This window comes from Malaclemys terrapin, chromosome 3 (assembly GCF_027887155.1).
Source record: "Malaclemys terrapin pileata isolate rMalTer1 chromosome 3, rMalTer1.hap1, whole genome shotgun sequence".
NCBI classification, from domain to species: Eukaryota; Metazoa; Chordata; order Testudines; family Emydidae; genus Malaclemys; species Malaclemys terrapin.
The window spans coordinates 118,188,135-118,210,040 of NC_071507.1; the positions used below are offsets into that span (position 1 = coordinate 118,188,135).

Consider the following 21,906-nt stretch of genomic DNA (forward strand, 5'->3'; position numbering starts at 1 on the left):
ATCAGTACTATAAATGGCTAAAATATGAGCAATCTACAGAAGACAAATAGAAACAAAAAGATACGCTATCCTGTTGTGTGCATATATTATAAAACAAAAGCAATAGTATTCTAGTGTTTAATCTTTTTTTGATGACTTAAAGAACAAGAGTAGTCTCTTACTTGAACAGGGGGACTAAGAAGTGTTCCTCTGCTCTGACTATGGCAAGCTTTCCAGAGAACAGCTCAGCTGTGAAGGAAGTTGCTCTTTTGTTTCCTCCACTCACAAGCAAACTGAGGCGTATACCCATTTGAGGAGGGTAGTACAAGGTAATTCTCAGGATAGGTTTGATGACAGGGAGGAATAAGAAAAATGTTTGTTAGTAAATAAATTTATTAGTCTCTAAGGTGCCACAAGTACTCCTGGTTTTTTTTTTAAGAAAAATATGTAAGACTCTAGACATGCTTACATTATCTGTGAAAATTTAAGAAAAAAACCTATTCCCTTTTCCCTATAAAAAGAACACGAGAACTCTTCCTAGTCAAGAGTAAAGTAAAACCAGGCTTTTTCTCAGACTCTGAATATTCTCTTGTCAGTTCCCTTCATAGCCAATAACAAATTCCTCAAATCAGCCTGCAAGTTTGAAGATGCTTCCTAAATATATTCAGTAGGCAGTCATGTGCTAAGATTCTTCTGTTCTATCAGGCTTTATTTCAAGGATCCTTTTGACACACACTAATTCAGCTCATCACAATGGTGATCAGTTTTAGCTGGAACCCTCACTTCCTTCTGCTTGTAGGTCACTTGTTACATGGATTGGGAAAGTTATTAAATTCAAGTTTCAATATATGGGGAGGGGAGAGGAGGAGGTAGAGAGGGAAACTGCTTAAGTCTATAAACCACATTGTCCTGACTGCAATTGATGCCACGTGTTTTGTCTAAGCAACACTAAAAATGTCAGTGCAAAATCAGTATTATGCCTATAACATTGAGCTGGAGATTTTGCTTCTAAACTAAGGTTTACCCTTAATTTTCCGTTCAAGGACCTAAATTGTGAGGGTACCAGCTACCATTTAAAGAAACTTAATGAGTAAGCATTTGCTGTTCCTGACAGTCATAAGGATAAACTGCAGTCTGCCAAGCCCAAGTATTTTTTCAAAAGCTATCCTGTCAGTTTTCACTGTAAATACGAGAGCTAAAATTATTCTACGATTAGGTTCAGTGCTTTAGTTGACAATGTTCTCCAGAGTCACTGCCCTCTAAGGTCACTACTTTGACAGGTTAGTTCTAGGTCATAGATCTAAAGGAAAACTTGACGCTACAAGAATGTAAATCCTGTTTGGTGACTGCCTGGAGCAGAGCTTCTGGTCTGTCTCAAGCCTGAATAAATATCCCTTCAGAATTTTTCTTTAACAGGCTCTGTCTCTTTCTTTCTCTCCTGGGGTGGGGCAGTTTGAGATTAATTAAAATGTTGCAACCAATTTAAATCAGTAGGGATACTTCAATAAGTCAATTAATGTAATGTGCAGTAGTAAATGAAACTTAACCACCTTATATTTACACTGTCACCATTTACCTCACCCCTGAATGTGCACTTCTCTGAATTTTGAGTTCTAAACTCATGTGGGTGCACTTGATGATCTTGAAGCTGGTGACAGTCCTCTCTTGGTCCAGTAAAACAGCCCAGCCAAAGCAACAAGGAGCAGAGCAATTCTAATTTGAGATCATTCCAAGCTACATACCTCCTCTGAAGACAGGAGTTGTTTAAAGGAAGGGTCAGTATTGCTGGATTCTGGTTGGAGGATAAGATCACTTGGTCTCTTATCAGACTCAAGCAACCCCTTAGTCTTTTCATTATCCCCCTTCCCTTGCAAGCACTTTCCCAAACAATAAAGGTGGTGGTTACTCACAATGCCTTCACCGCAAGCCCACCTCAGTTCTGGGCACAGCAACAGTCTCTGCCCTGGTTCCAGTGAAGCCCAGCAACAGCAGACTCTCACCAGTAGCTTCTGGATCTCCCACCACGAGCTCTCCCTCCAACCCCTGCAAGGAGAAGTCTGTCTCTCTTGCCCAAGGCATCATTGGATTTGTAGTCTCCAAGGCTTGACTGCAGCGCTCATGTTCTTCCCAACTGGAACACTCTTAAGTTCAAAGGCCTCTCTAGTAACTATAATTAGTAACTATAGTAGAGGCTACTTTTGGGGTCAGGAAGGAGTTTTCCTGGTTACTAGAAGGGTCCTTAAGGGTATTTCACCTTCCCAGCATGGGGTACAGGTCACTTGCAAGGGTAATGAAGGTATATTTCACTTAACTGAGCAGGGGCCTTGGGCATTGGTGAACCTGACTCTGTCATGTTCTTTTCCTGTGGTACCTAGTAGGGGTTGTAACACTTTGAGCTTGGTGTAGGGATGGCTGGGTGGTGTCTAGTGGCCTGGCATATACAGGCCATAGTTTGCTCACCCCTGTATTAGGCTGTCAGCTGCGTTTGCAAGCTAAGGAAAGAGTAGGAATAAACAATCCATTTTCAGAATGGAGAGAGGTGTATAGTGGTGTCCCCTAAGGGTCTGTCCTGGGACCGGTCCTATTTAACATTCATAAATGATCTGGAAAAAGGGTTAGAGAGTGAGGTGGCAAAATTTGGAGGCAATACAAAATTACTCAAGATAGTTAAATCCAAAGCAGACTGCAAAGAGTTGCAAAGGGATCTCACAAAACTGGGTGACTGGACAACAAAATGGCAGATGAAATTAAATGTTGATAAATGCAAAGTAATGTACATTGGAAAATATAATCCCAACTGTACATTCAAAATGATGGAATCTAAATTAGCTGTTACCACCCAAGAAAGAGATCTTGAAGTTATTGTGGCTAGTTCTCTGAAAACATCCATGCAATGTGCAGTGGCAGTCAAAAAAGCTAACAGCATGTTAGGAACCATTAGGAAAGGGATGAATAAGACAGAACATATTAATACACCTATATGAATCTGTGGTATGCCCATCTTGAATGCAGCATGCGGATCTGATCACCCCATCTCAGCAAAGATATATTGGAATTGGAAAAGGTGCAGAGATTAGGGGTATGGAACCACTTCTGTATGAGGAGAGATTAAAAAGATGGACTTTTCAGTTTGGAAAAGGGGGGGCAGGACTATGATAGAGGTCTATAAAATCATGAATGGTGTGGAGAAAGTGAATAAGGAAATGCTATTTACTCCTTCACATAATGCAAGAACTAGGGGTTACCCCATGAAATTAATAGACAGCAGGTTTAAAACAAACAAAAGAAAGTATTTGCACAATCAACCTATGGAACTCTTTTTCCAGGGAATGTTGTGAAGGCCTAAATTATAGCAGGGTTCAAAAAAGAACTAGTTCCTGGAGGATAGGTCCATCACTGGCGCAACACCATGCTCCCTAGCCTCTGTTTGCCAGAAGCTGGGAGTGGAGAATGGGATGGATCACTTGATTGCCTGTTCCGTTCACTTTCTCTGAAACACCTGGCATTGCCACTGTCAGAAGACAGGATACTGGGCTAGATAAACTGTTAGTCTGACCCAAAATGGCTATTCTTATGTTCTTAAAGCAGCAGTATTCAAGGTTTTTCAGAAGACCTTGGTTCAGTTTTGTTAGTAGTCTCTTTGGAATTGTTTCCTCCCTTGAGAGACCAGTTGTCTAAATTTTGCAGGTATGGCTAGGTATTTTTGCAAATTAATGAATCCTGGAGATCATTATAATCTAATGGGGTATATTCTCTAGTTCAAGGTGTGACGTTGCAGTCTATATGGTTTTATAAAAATATGCTAATGAGTGAATATAATGTAACTATGCTTCATGCAAAAGGTCTCTTGTAAGGTATCATTACAAAGCTTATAATCTACTGAGTGTGATCATCCTATTTGTATAAATGTACCACTCTTGTACCTGAAACTAGATATATGAAATATTACTCGGAGGGCCTATTGTAATTATGTAAAGTGTGGGCCATTAATGGTGGTTTGGAATCTTGATGACTCCGATTAAGTAGGACCATTGTCTGCAAATGGCTGTGTTTTACCTATAAATGTTCCTGTATACCTGTGTGCTGGCAAGTGGGCAATGAAGTCTTGCAGTGACATGTGATCATGTCACCTGAACTGGAATCCATCTTTAACCTGGTGTCTTTCCATTGAGAAGCAGGGGGTGGGAACCCAGTGAGGGACAAAGGATTCCCGCCTTATGCAATAGATATATAAAGGGGTAGAAGAGAACAAAGAGAGAGAGGAGAGCCATCAGGAAGAATCCCCTAGCTACCACCTGAGCTGGAACAAGAGCTGTACCAGGGGAAAGAATTGTGCCCAGGCCTGGAAGGCGTCCAGTCTGAGGAAAAAACTTACTGAAGCATCTCTGAGGGTGAGATTATCTGTATTCAGTTTGATTAGACCTAGATTTGAGCATTTTATTTTATTTTGCTTGGTGACTTACTTTGTTCTGTCTATTACTGCTTGGAACCACTTAAATCCTACTTTCTGTATTTAATAAAATCACTTTTTACTTATTAATTGACCCAAAGTATGTATTAATACCTGGGGGAGCAAACAGCTGTGCCTATCTCTCTATCAGAGTTAGAGGGTGAACAATTTGAGTTTACCCTGTATAAGCTTTATACAGGGTAAAATGGATTTATTTGCGTTTAGACCCCATTGGGAGTTGGGCATCTGAGTGTTAAAGACAGGAACACTTATGTTAGTTGCTTTCAGGTAAACCTGCAGCTTTGGGGCAAGTAATTCAGACCCTGGGTCTTTGTTGGAGCAGACGGGAGTATCTGGCTCAGCAAGACAGGGTGCTGGGGTCCTGAGCTGGCAGGGAAAGCAAGGGCAGAAGTAGTCTTGGTACATCAGGTGGCAGCTCCCAGGGGGTTTCTGTGATCCAACCCGTCACACAAGGCTCTAGTTAACCCAAGATCCTTTCCCCACTTATTAACATACAAAATCAATATGAAACTCAAATGTTCTCACTCACGTTGGCTGCTTCTAGGGCAGTGGTCCCCAAACTGGGGTGCACCCCACTGGGGGAGGGCATGGAGGAACATTCAGGGAGGCATGGGGGGTGGAGAAGTGACACCCAGCCCGCCTCTGCCGCCAACTCTGCTCTGGCCCCGCCCCAGCCGCAGCTCAGGCCCCAGCTGTAGCTCCGCTCCTGGCTGAAGCTGAACCCCCGCCTTGACTTGCAGCCACACTCCACTCCCAACCCTGGCCACAGCTCTGGCTCCAGCCCCGTTGCAGCGCCCGGCTGCTGTCTTGCTCCTTTCTGCAGCTCCTGACCACAGTTCCCAGAGGGAAGGGGGAGTGTGGACAGGTTCTGTTATGGGTAAGGGTGGGGCATGACAGAAAAAGTTTGGGGGACCACTGTTCTAGGGTGACTCCCTCAGGATTACTCAGCCTATATCCCAGATCTTCTCTTTCCAGAGAGTTGCTCCCATCTCCCTTTATATCCAAGTGCAGAAACTAGTCACCTGCCTCCAGGGCCGGCGCTAGGTTTTTCTGCCGCCCAAGCATGTGTTGGCTAATTTACCCAAAGCCTGAGAACGGAGTATGGTAGTGTCATACCTCCTTGCTCATACCAGCCTTTTAAAAATACTGTAACCATGAAGTTGGAAGAAACTCACTCATGTCGAAAGATATTAAAATGAAGAGTTAAAACAAATTGGTGCCAAAACGCACATTGACTTGACTTTGTGGTTTTGTCTTCAGAAATGATGGAACACTTGGCCAATAATTTTGCTATTAAATTAGTTCTGAGTAGCTAATTCTTCATGCCAGCACTTCCAGAACAAACATTTTTCTCCAAGAGATGAACAAGGGGAAAATTTAATAAAGTCTGGCTACGATTGTCTACTTAAACAGAGTAAGTAAATAATGGGATAAAATATTAGTGCTGTGACTTGATCTTGAAAATATGGTGTATGAATGAAGGTTTAGTGTTTCAGAATATACTTCTACTAGTACAGTACAGTATTACAGAAGAGTTGTATTAAATACTAGCTGTAGTACCTGACTTCCTAAACCTAGTGCCTTAATTGTCCCCTTGCTTTTGCCTGAATGATAGCATATCTCTTTAAAATTCTCTGCTTCCATCTCCTTTAGTTCTGACAAGACATATTGCAATATAAAAGTGTACGTAGGGTTCAAGTCATAATGCAGAACAGTTTTTTGACATTGCTACCATTTTTTAATACAGAGAATAAACAGTTTTTAATGTGCTCTTGCTGTAATTTGTAGAATGATTGCTCCTGTTTCAACTAATCAAAAAGGAGGTAGTAGGTGGTGTGACTCATAGTGTGTACCTGTAGTGGTGAAGATTTCAAGACAAAGAAGGGTTGGAAGTAACTTTGGAGCAGCTGGAGGAAGCAAAGAGATTGCATTGAATGGGGAAGGGAAGTGAGAGAGGTAACTCGTACTATCTATACATGCTAATACTTTGGCTCTTCATAGACCCCTCCAGTTATGGTTTCTGGTCCTCCAAACATGAGGATCATTCAGAAATAATATAATCCTCACTTTTCAGCTGCAGAAGAAATATAATGTTATGGTTTTATTAACAGAAATAAATTATAGGTTTCAACTGATGAGTGGGTATGTTTTTAACGTAATTAGAGAATTTCGAGAGCACTTAAGAATTTCTCATAAATTCACCACATGTTGGCAACACTGCACTTTATCAATACATTCATCTCAGACTTGAAGTAAAAAATTTGGATGGCAATTACCTATTTACCTTTTGTATTCTATTCCCTTAACTAGTTGTTGGGCAAGTCATAAAACTTGCTCACATGTGAAATCCTTACACTAACAAAAAGAAATAATGAATTTCCCTCATGATTTAGAAACTTGATCTCTTGTTGCTCTCAGTTAGATCACTTAGCCCCCCTTCCTTATCGCTTTCTGTTTATTTGTGTATACAAACTGCAGAAGACTTCACAATCCCTATATTAAATTCAATAAAGGGTTCAGGCACTTAGCATTAGTCAGACTTGTTTTGACAAAGCCAATAGGCGTGGTCTCTTAGGTTTTACCAGTCAAATGGACTCGAGCCAGTGATAGCTCACCTCTTTGAAAGAATTCTCAGTAGTAATTAAGAAACCAGACATTCAGGAGAGGGTGACCATCCTTTCCTACCCTGCAAGAGAAAACACATGGTCATTTTGTGCCTCATAATAGATGTGCCATATGAAGGTGATGGCCAGAGTTTTCTAAGATGTGCTGAATATACTAACCTTTAAAATGTTGCTCACCTGAAAATTGACCCTCTCTAAAAATGGCATCATGGGGTTCCGTGTAAGCCTCTCAGTCATTTCTATATCGGATTACAAAGATTTTTTTCTAACTGCCAGTCCTGCCATTTCTGGTTTCACTTCTCACATATACAATAAAGGATTTACAGGCTGAATTTGGCCCTTAGTAACACCTATCCGGCCATTGTTTTTAATGGAATGCCTGGACATCACTGGAATTCACTAAACTTTTTTGCTGAGCACAAGAAACTTACTGTCACTTGCCTAAGCAGCTATGACTTGAAGATACACACAGCCCAGGTGTGTTAGCAAGAAATTGCCAGTGTTTACATAGTCACTATTCAGATTAGAACCACTCTTGAAACTGAATCAACAGATACATGGTACACGAAGTCACAATCCTGGGTTCCGAATCTGTCTCAATTTCTACTGTTGTATACAAAGAATGGGGCACTTGTGAGTAAACTTTAGACTCTCTATCTCATTAAAATTTTGAATCCTTGCACTATTATGAGGAACACAATGTAAATAAATAGTTTTTAAATCTGCTGTAATTTTTTACCCCAAAACATAATAATTGTACAGCTCCACTATTGGGTCTGATCTCTGTAAGTGTAAATAAAAAATGTCCCATATTCAGTGGAACTGTTATGAAGGAAAACATCTAGAAACTGCTTCAATCATCGGTGGTTCTTTCAAACTAAATGGAAGATATGTGGCCTCTCTCAGGTGGTGGAGGGAGGCAGGGGGAAATGATGGGGGATCTCTTTATTAAAATGGCAACCTGTCAGTGATAGATACTGAACAAGTGTAGTATAATTACAGTAGTCCTATATTATCCTCTTCTGATAAGTCATCTTACTCATATATGAGGTTTCTAGTATGGGAGCTCACAGCAAGAGCTGGTAATTCCTAATCCAATTTCAACTTTAGCCTTTAAACATGAAATATACAGTATAACCTCAGAATTACAAACACTTCGGGAATGGAGATTGTTCGTAACTCTGAACAAAATGTCACGGTTGTTCTTTAAAAGTTTACAACTGAACATTGACTTAATAGAGCTTGGAAACTTTATTATGGAAAAGAAAAATGCTGCTTTTAATCATAATTTAAATGAAACAAGTGCAGAAACAGTTTCCTTACCTTGTCAAATCTTTTTTTAAACTTTTCCTTTTTCTTTTAGTTTACATTTAACACAGGACTGTACTGTACAGTATTTGCTTTTTTGGCTCTCTGGTGCCTGATTGCATGTAAACTGTCTGGTCTTTGTAACTCTGAGGTTCTATTGCATTTAAATATTACATATTCAATTTCTGCCACTTCATGTTTAAACAGAAAAGGAAACAGTTACTCTTTAAAGGAGTACTGTATTTTTTCTTGATGCATAAACAAATCCCACTACTGTTCAGTGGAATTATACATGTGCATCAAGGGGAGAAATAGTGCTGTATAAGAACTTGAACAGAATAGATCTTGTGCATAAATGACAGTAAAGTAAGCATTAAATGTTGACTTTTCTTGAAGGAAATATTGAACTAGTGTGTTTTAGACTTTTGAGTAGATGAAACACCCGTACACACATGATGCCTCACCTTACTGGCAGATAAACTGAGGAAATTGGTTGTCCTGCAGAAACCACCACATTTGAGCTGCCATCTTGCATTTTTTCCTGTGTCCATCCACTACTGTTTACAAAAGTTTAACTAATGCACCTATTGACAACTTCTAAAAACAAAAGCACAGTTTCTATAGAAGTTGTTGGGCTCACTCCTCTCATGGAGGAAATCGAGGGTGCCAGTCAGATGGAGTGTATGCATAAGACTTCAGATCCAATGTTTCTGCACTACATGAGACCTGCAAGTCTCTGTTTACCTCAAACGCTTTTGATGTAACAGTAATGAACTCCTCTGAACAACAGTTTCCTCCACTTTTAAATTTAAAGGCAAAGAATTGTCACTCGCGAAAAATGTTTCGTTTAGAAATGTATAGATTATACACTAGGAAGTGTGACTTTGCAACAGAATGAAAACAGTACTTACTATTATATGGATGGTCACCTTTATAATATGAGGGAATTCCTCAGCCCTCTGTATCCCAGGGCCAATCTCCAACTACCTGGTTTCTGTTCCTGTTCCATCAAAAGGGGAGTGTCGCAGTTTACTACTGCTTACTCCTAGTAGTTAACCCTGCACTGCTACCAGTTGAGGAGCTCATTAAATCATTGTTCTGACATACCAATAAGAAATTCAAGTAATTGATACCAAAATTAATAAAATTGACTGGAAGTATAAATCAACTAAAAGGAGTACTGAGTAAAATACTACACCTATTTCTATTGTTTTACTATGAAATGTAATATGAATAAGGACTTTTAAGAAGCATTTGTTTCCCACTAGGAAATAGAACAAAATGTCCTGTGATGCTGAACCTGAAATTTAACATCCCATCTCCTCATTTGCTATTGACATTAAAGAGCAAATAGGACAGCCACTGCCTGCACAAATTGCGTGCCATCAGCACTTAATTTCAGTCTTTATATGCCTTCCATAGTGATTTAGGAGCTTATTCTATTGCTTAATCATGGCTCAAAGTCACTTAATGGTATTAGAATTAAAAGATATAGCCAGATTTATGAGGCCAGGAATGAACCTTCTGTGAGTGCTTTATGCTGCTTAGAGAATGTAATTATTGATTCACAACATAGCATCTATTAGGTTCCTCCCTCCTTTCACACAAGCTATGCTACGAATCAATTCTTAACAGTCAGCTCTCTGAAAAGAAAATTTTATATGCAAAGTGCTACCCCTTTTTTGGATATGGTGGCTCACAACATCTAAAATGAAGTTTCTAAGTTTGCTGTTGTAGCACTAGGGTTTGGTACACAAGGCGAAAGAAACAGAAAATTAGGAAGCAGATGCTTGTGGCTTAACAGAGAAACTGTGCTTAAAAATATTCATTACTGGTGGGTATGGAGCAATTTTATTGGGACAGCTGTTTCCTTAATCAGGAAAAACTCAAACCTCTAAGATGATATCCAGATGTATACTGTCTCTCTTCACAACGTGATATAGTATGTCTCCATGTTGTATATTGTATTCTTTACTTAAATGCATAAATGTTTTATATATACCAAATAAAGTGTGTTGTTAAAACCATGGAGTGTTAAGTTTCTTTCTTCCTTAGCCATGGAGGAAACAGAACCATGAAATATATTGCATTTATGTTGCACTTTTGGTCTCCTGACCTACAGTTTATCCCAAAAGAGATTAGTGGACAAGTAACATTCCATTTCTATGAGCAGCATTCCAACAGCAATTAATTAAAAAAAAAATCTGTCATAGATTTTGAGTTCTGTGGGCTATAGACCTATGCCATATGTCTGTACAGTGCTTAGCACAGTGTGGACCAGGATCCTGACTGAGGCCTTTGGGCGCTACCATAGTACAAATCATAAATGTGATAATATCCGGTTACTTTCCATGCACACATAGGTCATGTGAAAGCAGGGATTTGATATTTACACTGGTCTGAGATCTAGGATCAGTATACAGTTGTGGACCACTGACCGTTTTAACATCTGACATCTTGCCATCTTGGGCTTCCAGCCTTTACAGTGATATAAAACATTCTGTTTCTGTTCCTACATTATAAGAATGGTACCTCAAAACTGTCACTGATTTATTGACACTGAGATGCTATTTTAAAAAAACTGGGCATGTGTAGTGCTAAGAAGACTATAGGGGGACCTGATAATAGTCTTCAAATGTGTTAATGGCTTTTATAAAGAGGGACGGTGATCAAGAGTTCTCTATTTCCACTGAAGGTGGAACAAGAAGTAACCTGCAGCCAGGGAGATTTAGGTTAGATACTAGGAAAAAATTTATAGCTTTAAGGATTAGTTAAATACTGGAACAGGTTACCAAGGAAGGTTGTGAAATCGCCATTTTAGGAAGTTTTTAAGAACAGGTTAGAGAAACACCTGTCAGAGATGGTCTAGGTACATATGGTCCTGCTTCAGTGAAGAGGGGTGAACTGGGTGACCTCTCAAATCATTTTCAGCCCTATGATTCTGTGTCTCCTGGATTGTTATTCATTCATTAATTGTTGTATAGCTTTTTCAAACACCACTCATACCTGAAAATTAAATACCTCAAGCTGAGAAATTCATCCATTTGTATGTTCCTCTAACTTCATTTTCAACGGTACCAATAAACATAAACCTTAAATTACTAACACCGGTTATAAATATCAGCCATGTTAGCAATTACTGCCCTTCGCCTCCAGATTAAGGGCCCTTCCTCAAAAGTGTTAGGCTGTTTTTGCAATGTATGGCTACATAAGCACTTCCTGAATGTACAGAAGCATAACCAAAAGACACAGCTCAATATAATTACCACAAAACCCTCTGTCTTGTGGTTTGTTTTATGTTTTTATTTTTGATTTGAGCCTAAAGTTGAGCAGTCACCTGCCTCACTGCGAGTTTCAAGCAGAACTCTAAATCAAAATATTATACAGTAGTTTCTCGCCCATCTCTGTTTAGTACTGTCAAGTTTTTTAGTCTTTTGTGCTGGGCATTACTGGCTTCCATAAAAGATTTCAGAACACAGTAGAGCTACACTTTAGTTCCCTCGTTACAACGTTTCAAAAAATCATTATACATGTTAGATACGGCTAGGATTAGCAAGTATGATTGATTAATTTTTCAGTGTTTGTTGCTATGTATATTTGGATTAAGCATGGGAAGCTCTCACTAATCCAATTATTTCAGTCTGATTAAGCTCTTCAAAGCCTTTTCTGACAGGGGTAACTTCATGGCACTATGTGACTCTTTTTTGGTATGATGATCATTCGAACAATAGCAGAGTAATTTCCTTTTCCTGCGGTTCATGGTACCATAAAATAGCCAAAGCTAATCTATTGAAAATGGTGGCAGCATTTTGGTTGTTACATTAGGTAACTCTTTATTTCTAAATAGAAAACACTTTCAGAACAATTTTATTAGCCTTAGTCAATGAGCAACATGAAACCAACAGCAATTTGTCTTAAGGTTTAACTATTTTGTAAAATTATGGGTACATTTCATGCTCTGACTCTCAAAATAACATCATTCTAAAAATCAGAACAGTATGTACCACATTATGTATTTTTATATGTTAAGAAATACTCCAGTATCATATTTAAGGATTTGACAATTTATGAATAAGCAGATAAGATAACAGTTTAGCCACAATGTGTTAAGCTAAGCAGAAGATTTAAAATAACGATAACAAAGGTAACAGTAACTAACTAAACAACTAAGAACATCAAAGACCTTCAGCACTGACTGACATCTAAATTCTGGGAGTGCAGTATAACAAAGAATATTTACCAACGGAGTCTGTATGTGGAAATGTTTTGTAGACTACAACACATATTTGACTGAGTCAGGTTTCCGATATAAAAACCTGGGGGTAGGGATAGATCAGTGGTTTGAGCATTGGCCTGCTAAACCCAGGGTTGAGAGTTCAATCCTTGAGAGGGCCACTTGGGGATCTGGGGCAAAATCAGTACTTGGTCCTGCTAGTGAAGGCAGGAGGCTGGACTCGATGACCTTTCAAGGTCCCTTCCAGCTCTAGGAGATGGGATAGCTCCATTAATTATAAGATGCCCAACATACTGTTACTGGCACATTTATTTATTCACTTTTGGATTTTTCATGACCATAACTTCCTAGGTCCTATAGGAATACTGTTACTTGCATCTGTTTAATGTGTTTCTTTACACTGTATAACGTTAGACCAAGACTGTTTCAAAAGTTGGAGCCTAAAGTTAAGCTCCTAAAGTGCTACACACTCTAACTTCTGTTTTCTGAAAATCTTGTCCAGAATATTAAACTTTTGATAAGGATATTGTGCTTGTTTCACGCACTTTCATATAAAAATATGGAGTAAATGTAAAGGGGCTTCCATTATAGGATCTATATCTCCCCATTTCGCTTTACTACCACAATGTATACACTTTCACATCTCACTTGCTTTTTTTGTGATTGTGAAGGGAATCACATCTTCAGCAGTGTGCTAATATAATGAGTTTGATATATACTACACATTTAGAATCCCGTGGCACCTTTAAGACCAACAGATGTATTGGAGTATAAGCTTTTGTGGGTGAATGCCCACTTCGTCAGACTAACACGGCTACCCCTCTGATTTAGAATTCTTTGTTTTTTCTCTGTATGTGTTTGTTTCCTTTTCAGTGACCTATAGAGAAGCAGTTCAGAGTGTTAAAGACTTTTTTTTTCATGTGTTGCCATGTTTATGATGTTTACCTTATAATCATTTAGCAAGTTATTCAAATGTTAAACTATAACTTCCAGTTTCATCATTCTGCAGAGAATTCTTTCAGGGGTGTAGGTTTTTTATTTTATTTTATTTTTTTAATCAAGCAGATATCACAATGTGTAAGTTAGAGCTTGGAGCTGAAGGATAAGATAAAATTACCCCATCATTTCTGGTGAAAGTTAATGTCTTTTGATATAATTACAAAATGCCCTTTAATTTACAGTAATACATGCTTGGCTGTGTATTATAGTTAGAATTTGTAGGAGGCACTTATTTCTCTGTTTTGTTTTCCCTTTTTCCTGATCACTTCATTAGCAATAATTATTAGGCTAATTTGACTTTCATAGATATTTGTCATTCCAGGTAGAGGGGATCATTTTTCTTTGAGAGTGAATACGTATGCCTGTTTCATTCAGAAGAAATAACCTATACTTGGATTGTTCCTTCCCACTACAGAAAATAGCTTTGCCCTCAATCCTGCAATTAGATCCAGGCGAGTAGACCTTTGTGCCCATGTGGATGTTAATGAGGTTCCATGGGAGTATAAGGGCCTGCCATCATGGACATGATTGCAGGACTGGAGCCTCTGTTTGTTAGTTTGAACTATTCAGTTCTGAATATTTGATCTACTATCTTGAAAATGAGGCTTTTATTTAAATCCACAATGATCAATTCAGTAAAAGAAAAAAGTTTCATGTGAGTACACTCACCACTTCGGCATCCCACATAAAAGCATGGTGAATGCGTGTAATCTCTCTAAATAGACTTTTTAAAAACTAATTTATTCAGACTCTCCACACATACAGTCCAAAGTTGGTGTCCAAGTTCACTAGAGCACAGAACTTAAGTTCTTTGCTGAACAGGGTTGGCTTTGAGTTTGGGGGAGGTCAAAAAGGTGCATCACACAATTTGAGAGATGAATGAACAAATTATAAAAGCAATTATTGTAGGAAGGCTGCTGATGAAAATACAGTGTATGTAGATGTGGTTATTTTCCTTATCTTTTACAGGTAATAGTTCTAACAAGGGTCAATACTGTGAAAGACCAAGAATTAAAATTGAGGACTCTGGATGACTTATTAGTAATAGGGGCCACAATACACATAGGCATTGTGTTATACCAAGGCATGCCTCCCCAGTGCTTGTGTATCCTATAGACAAAGTGTTTCATTTTGCAAAACTATTAATCTAGCCTCTCTCATAAGGAATACATTTACTTAAATATTTTTTAAAATTAAGAAGCTAATTTGTAGAGGCAGAATGATAAGTGGACAATTGTAATGCGTTCATTGAATGAATGAAATAACAGGTCAAGTTTAGTGTCTGACTATAGATGGAGTAGACATGTTTAAAATATTTTGAGGGAACAGAGAGAAAAGTTTGGTAAACATTGGCTAAAATCTATACTGGCATGTGGATGTGTCTTTAAAAATGAAAGTTTCAACTTCTTAATTTTCCTCAACTTATAAAAAGCAAGTACCCTATGGGTTCTTTTGCATAGCATTTATTTCTTGCACGCTGTTAGAAAATTTATGGTCTGCAAAAGAAAAAAGGTTCTGCGATAGATTGAGCTAACTAATTGCAGCTAAGATCAGTTTTTCTTGTTAGTGTTGCTGAACTGTATTAAAGGTATCCGTTAAATGAATAAAAAGTGGCTTTAGCTATTAGCTTTTTGTCTATTCAAGGATGGTGATTTTTGCTGGATCACGTTCCAATTCAATATGTTCAGCCATTCACACAGCATTATTGTATGCTTGAATTACAGTTGCCAGTACTGTTTTACTCATTAGATAGTTACCGGGCAGTCATAAGTATAGTCATGTTAAATTATAGTCTTAGATAAAATTAAGGAATGTCTATAGTTCCTTTATGCTAGTTCAAATTTTGAATTTTGGAAAGAAGTAAAATTATTAGCATCCGTTGAGTAATTTATTAAAATATTTGTTGCACGTGACAAGAGTAGATTTTTATGCTCAAGACTTGTTCTAGAATGTTAGTTCAATTTAAAAATTACTCTGGTCCTATTTTCCTAATGGCTTTTCCTTTTCCTTTTCAATTCCTGTACTTTTAGCTACTAATTTTGAAAAGGGTGTTCCAATTAACTTCCTAACATCAATATACTTAATTTTTTCTGGTGTTTTAAAGCTGATGTAATATTTGTTCCGCGTATTACAGTTCACATGAATAACTTATGGCTTTCCTTGCAGGGGTGGATAGGGGGCGGGGGCTGGCTGTTTGGGGAGGCACAGCCTCCCCTAACAGGCCCTCCATACAATTTCGGAAACCCGATGTGGCCCTCAGGCCAAAAAGTTTGCCCACCCCTGCTCTACATTAAGCCCATGCATACTTTAAAGCAGTCTGAAGGACACAGACATAATTTGTGGCAAAATCCATATCATAATGAAAATATAATAGACTACTTTGAATATTCAGAAACAAACTGGATATCAAAAGCATCCCAAACAAATTGCTTATTTTCCTCATTGTCAAAATTTCTGTTAAATCTACCTTGATACTACTTTGGCCCTGCTCACAGCATTTAGTCAGTTCGTGCCTCTCTTCCCTGGAGTAGAGCAAAGTTAAGAGCGGGAGGAGGAGCTGAAACACCAGCTTCCACTGTCCAGCTCCATGGGGATATCAACTCCTAGTACAAGAATGCAGCTAACAGGCCCCATCCAAAATCAGACACATTTCTGTTGCAAGTCCAATCCCACAATCATTCGTAGTCACAAATGGTAAGATAGAGGACCCAACAGGAAACTATGGTTAGTTTTGGTGTCCATGTGGATACAGAGTCAGAGGCCAGAAGGGACCATCTAGCATGACCTTCTGTATATCTCAGGCCACTAACACCATCCAGCATCCATGCACTAAATCCAACAACTGAAATTAGACCAAAAAGTGTGAGATCCTCTGATTAAATAAAAACCTATATTATTTACAAATATTGAAAGCAGCTTTTGGAAAGTACAGTATTGTTTATCAACTGCTGTTATTTATGAGAAGGTAAATGAATCTGTCCCTCTCTTCTCTTGCACTGGTCCACCAGCAAATGTTATTTACACACACAAATACATCTGTACAAAGGTGGCGTGTGCATTTTTCTTCCTTCTTAGAAAATTTGGCCTAGAATACCAATTTAAATTGTGATATATATCAAAGTGAGAATTGATGCTTAAAAACATGTATTGTAAATATATTCATGAGAAAAACTAGGGTGAAGAAGGAGGCACTGTTGGAGAGAAAATCAGCAATGATGACTTTGATATTTTAATGCACGTGGGATAATTCTTTTTTATATGTCATACAAAACCCCAGTGTGATTAAAAGCAGATAATAGCGATTGAACATCCAAGTATTGTAATTGTTCTCCATGAATAGGTTTCTATATTAAATTGGAACAGTTTTCCTGTATTAGAAAACTCTCTTCTTGGAGAGATCATCAGATAGGGCTCAAAGAAAGCCTTCCAACAGTTAGCTCTGTCCAGCCTCAGCAGACTATTGGCAGTTGGTGAGAGCAGAACCCATATTTGCAGTATTGTTATAACTGGATACTTTTCCCGTAAGCATAAAAAGTTCTGTTGTGTTTCCTGCTGATAGTTAAACATATTGAGGTACTTCTAAATCTTATAGATAGAATGCCAGGTGTAACTTTTCCTTCGGTACTAAAGTATTGTATCTTCCTTTTTCTTCAACATCTCTGCACAAACCCCAGGGTGCTATACTATGTAGTCTTAAGGGATGCTTTGTAAAACACTACCAATAGTAACATCAACAACAAGATTTATTTCCTAGTACTTAGTACATCTTTTATACTGTCTAATATTATGGGTGGTTTTTATTTTTCAGATATTTCGAAAGAAAGCAGTGGAACTTGGAGAAAAGTTGCTCCCAGCGTTTAACACTCCCACTGGAATACCTTGGGCATTGCTTAATATTAAGAGGTAAAAATAACTATTTTTTGTGAATTTAGCATACATGAGAAGGGCTGCATTCAATTAAATTGAAGCTGAAGTCCTGTCTTTATTCACAGAACAGGTATAAGCACAGGCAGCAGCATATACTTTCCCAGGTTTACAGTCTGAGCAGTGTACCTCAGACTTTGTTCTGAAGAGATCACCTCTGAGCAACAAGGATAATTCAGTCATGTCCATTCAGTCCTTAAACTCTCAGTGGAGACTGCCAACAAATATGCCAATTGAGGGGGGAATTTTTGTTCACGCTGAATTTGGCTGATGTAAACTCATTACACTGGGACCAGTGAACAGCCACCAGATGGTATGGAACTTGGTCACATTTTAATATTCTAGAAAATTTTAGTCTTCCTACATGCTCACTGGGGAAAAATTCCTATAAGATCTTGCGTTTTGCAGTTCTGAACTTAAATACATTAAAAATCAAAAGTTAGAGAACAAATGTGAATTCATAAGTGTGTTTCCCACTTTCTTTTTATCACTTACTGTGCTGCTAGTCAGCTATCCTGTGCATGAGTGTAATAGAAATGCCCCACTTACCAAAATAGATGTGTGATGCTGAAATAAAATAGAGATTTTCCCCATTTAACTAGTTTTGGAAAGCCTTTTGGGGGAAACCTATTCTGTTTTTTTTTTTATATCACACTAATCTCAGTAGTAACAGCACTTTTGGGAGTTCATTAAGAGATGTTAGTAACATCTATCACGTGATTCATTCTCTTCTCTTCCTCTCCCCAGGGAGAAAATTTTTTTATGCAGTGCAGTGTTTTGGTTTACTAGGGTTTTGTATCAGGTTTTTTAAATATACACATTGTATGTGTTAGACAGGTTGAAGGAAATGTGCCTTGCACTTGGGGCAGGAGGTGGTGAAGGAAGGAAGTTTATGATGGTCCTTAGTTTCTTTGGGAGAAAGACATCGTCTCCTGCACAGATGAACTTCATCTTTATTGTAGAAAGCTCCATTTTATCTGAGGATGGAGTTGTTGACTACAGTTCTCATCCCAGAGAATGATGATCGTTTAGATACTCTGGGGCAGGCCATCAACTGCCATCAAGACCTTGAACTTGACTCTGTTATATGGGAATCCAGCATAGAGAGTAGAGGATGGGTTTGATTTGCTCTTGGTAGCCAGAGTTGCTGAGGAAACATGCTGCAGTGTTATGAATTAGTTGGAGTTGTGAAGGGCTGATGGCTTCAATTTGTGGTACCACAGGAGCTCTGAGGGAGCACAATACTGAGATTCTGATGCGGTCTTGGGCGCGAAATCAGTCTCTGATTCCAGGGCCAGGGTATCAAGAATGTAGTGGATTCAGCACTAAGTGGTTCGGTGCCTCCTCCTCCCCCAAAATTAGACCCATTCTGAATGCTTTAGGAACTGAAACTAACTCTTTTGCTGGCCAAACAGAAAAATCAATTGATTTCCCAGGTCTAGCATCAGTAGAAGCTTTGTCCTTTGCCCTCCCTTGCTTCAGGGAAGCCAGTGTTTATAACATTTGAAAGGGAGATTGTGTATGGGACTGACACTTGGGGGCAGGAGACAAACTCTGACATGCAGAAAAGAAGTTTGGATTGCTTTTGTCATGTTGGGCCAGTCAAGAGTACAGCTCTGTCCCTGGGGACAAGTTCCTATACAATACTTTTCTGTTTTGGATGGAAATTGTCTCCAATGTTTGAGCAGAGATGGATATTTTTGTCCCTATTATTCCCATTAAGACAATGTTACCACTCTTCCATAAACATCCCAGTATTATTTTCACCTGTCAGAAGTAAAGGGCATGAGGCTTTCTGTTGTTCCATAAAATATCTGGTCTCCACTGGCCTGGAGAAAGGGAGTCCAGAGGTTACTTAAGAACCTACTTGTTAGTAGGTAACATTACTGCTAATCCACTGAGTTGTTCCTTTTTAAAATAACATTTATGTTTAACATCCTGACTAGTTCTTCACCATTTGTAAAGTGTATTTATTACATGATAACATATTTTAAAACACTGGAAAGAAAATAGTAAACATAAAAGCATATGGTGAAAGCTAAAGCCGGTCTAAATAAAATTGTTTGTGTAGTTAGAACAGGGTTGGCGGTGTTTGTTAGATACCCTCCCACAAACACAACACACACTCCACCCTGTTAGCAAGTGTTGGTCCTGTGATGGAATATTATGTAGGTTCCACCCACCAGAGATACAAGGGAGCTTGTCTGTAAGGAAAGGATATAAGAGATGTGGTGAACACTCCTGAGATGGGAACCATAAGAGCAGTTAAGACTAGGGAGAAAATTTGAGCTGAATGTGGTACAGTATTACTTTCTGTTAATAAAAGCAAACGCCAGGAAAGGGCAAGTTTGTACACTACATAGGATCCTGACTATGTTTGAGTGCAGACTGAGAATAACATCTGGTCACACTAGAATCAGTTATGTCTTATTTTTACATTTTAACATCTGTTACAAGTTAAAAGTGGAATTGAGCTGAACTCTCAATTCTCTGTTCCACAAAGTGAGAAAGAAGATGGTTGACTGAATGGTTGAAATATCTATGAACAAACTGGATACATAGTTACTCAAATCATAGAATTGTGGGACTGGATGGGACCCTGAGAGGTCATCTAGTCCATCCCCCTGCACTAGGACCAAGTGTACCTAGCCCTTCCCTGACAAGCATTTGTCTAAATCAGGGGTTGGAATAGGGGAAGGGAGGGGGCGGGGCTTTGGGGAAGGGGTTGGAATTGTGGCAGGGAAGGGGTGGGGCCTCATGGACTAGGTATGAAGTTCAGCATGTATGATTCTTTGCTGTGAGTAGTTGGGAAGAATGTTTGTTAAAAGTGGCAACATATTTTGTATGAATAGTTACTTTAAAAAGTTCCTGCCATTACAGCTATGTTGATAGACTGTTAGTGTAGATCATCATCAATTTTACTGACCACATAAGGAATAGTTACAAGTGTTTATATTTTATTAAAACCCCTCTTTGCATTACAGTTTTTAAAAAGTTAATATATTGACTTTTAATAGCATACTATATTACTCTTCATTTTTGACATTTTTGACATTTTTGTATCGTATGAAAAGGTTTCAGTGATGCGGCCCTCGGGCCAATGTACTAGTCCTCATGTGGCCCTTGTGGTGGTTTGAGTTTGAGATCACTGGTCCAAATTATTCTTGAAAACCTCCAATGACAGGGATTCCACAGCCTCCCTTGGTAACCTATTCCAATGCTTAATTATCCTTATAGTTAGAACAGTTTTCCTAATATCTAATCTAAACCTCTCTTGCTGCAGAGTAAGCCATTTAATGTTTGTCCTGCCTTCAGTAGACATGGAGAGCAATTGATTCACTATCCTCTTTAACTAACAGCCCTTAACATATTTGAAGGCTGTTATCAGGTCTCTCCCTCAGTCTTCTTTTCTCAAGACTAAACACGCCTAGTTTTTTGGATGAGGAAGAAAGTGCCCTTAACAAAACAACATTTATGCTGTTTGAGCATTGTGAATATCTTTGTATCAATAAGTAATGTCTTTATAGCAGCCTAGTCTTTAATTTTCATTAATTACCATATACTGTACAGAATGGCTGTCTGAGTTAGGCTGGGGGTCTGTCCAATCCCTGAAGCAGGCCAGAATTAAGAGGGCACAAAGGTGGTGCCCTAAAGCCAATTTAGCTAATATGCCTGTAGGAAGCACTGCACAGAATCTCACTCTAAGGGCATGTACAGTATTAAATTATCTCTTCAGTCTTGAAAAAAGGAAACAAGGAAAAAAACTTGTCCTAACATACTTTAATATATACTTTTTGGATCATGGTAATGACAGATCACATATTTTAAAATGATGCAGAAAAGGTAAGATTCTGTGACACTGCACCCCATATTCTTCATAGTGAGATTATTATGATGTGATTATGACATAGTTATGATGTTTTGTATGCAAGATAAGTCATGTGAGATATCATTGGAAAGTTATGATTTTCTGAATATGATTCTCCTATTTGTATGCATGTATTCCTAAACTTGGGAATAAAAAATGTCAGTCACAGGTTTTTTTATATTCCCTGAAGTTTGTCAGAGATTTATTTGCAGAAACTTTGTAGTAAGGGCGAGTCAGCTGTCCTGCTGAATATAAAATTGAATATTATGGAATACAGGGTGCAGCTCTTCTCTGTTTTGCATTTTCTTAATCAGTATTTCTAAGCTGATTTTATATTTTAAGTGTACTCTTAAGCCTTCATAAAGTAGTCATTCTAGATTATTACATATTTAACTCACTGAAACAAAGACATTATTTTAAATTAATCAGTCACAGAGGTTTAGTGTGTTCATAACAATGTTCATTGCTTTTAGAAAAAGGGAACACTAATTTACTTTGT

General features: G+C 38.4%; 1 protein-coding gene across 1 annotated transcript in view; it reads left to right on the forward strand.

The window, feature by feature from the left end:
• The window catches only part of MAN1A1 (mannosidase alpha class 1A member 1), a 217,639-nt gene that overhangs the window by 110,648 nt on the left and 85,085 nt on the right, over positions 1-21,906 (forward strand). Inside the window, exon 5 of the mRNA XM_054021752.1 lies at positions 17,424-17,518. Coding sequence (XP_053877727.1) covers positions 17,424-17,518 — 95 coding nt within the window. The remainder of the gene's footprint in view (positions 1-17,423; positions 17,519-21,906) is intronic.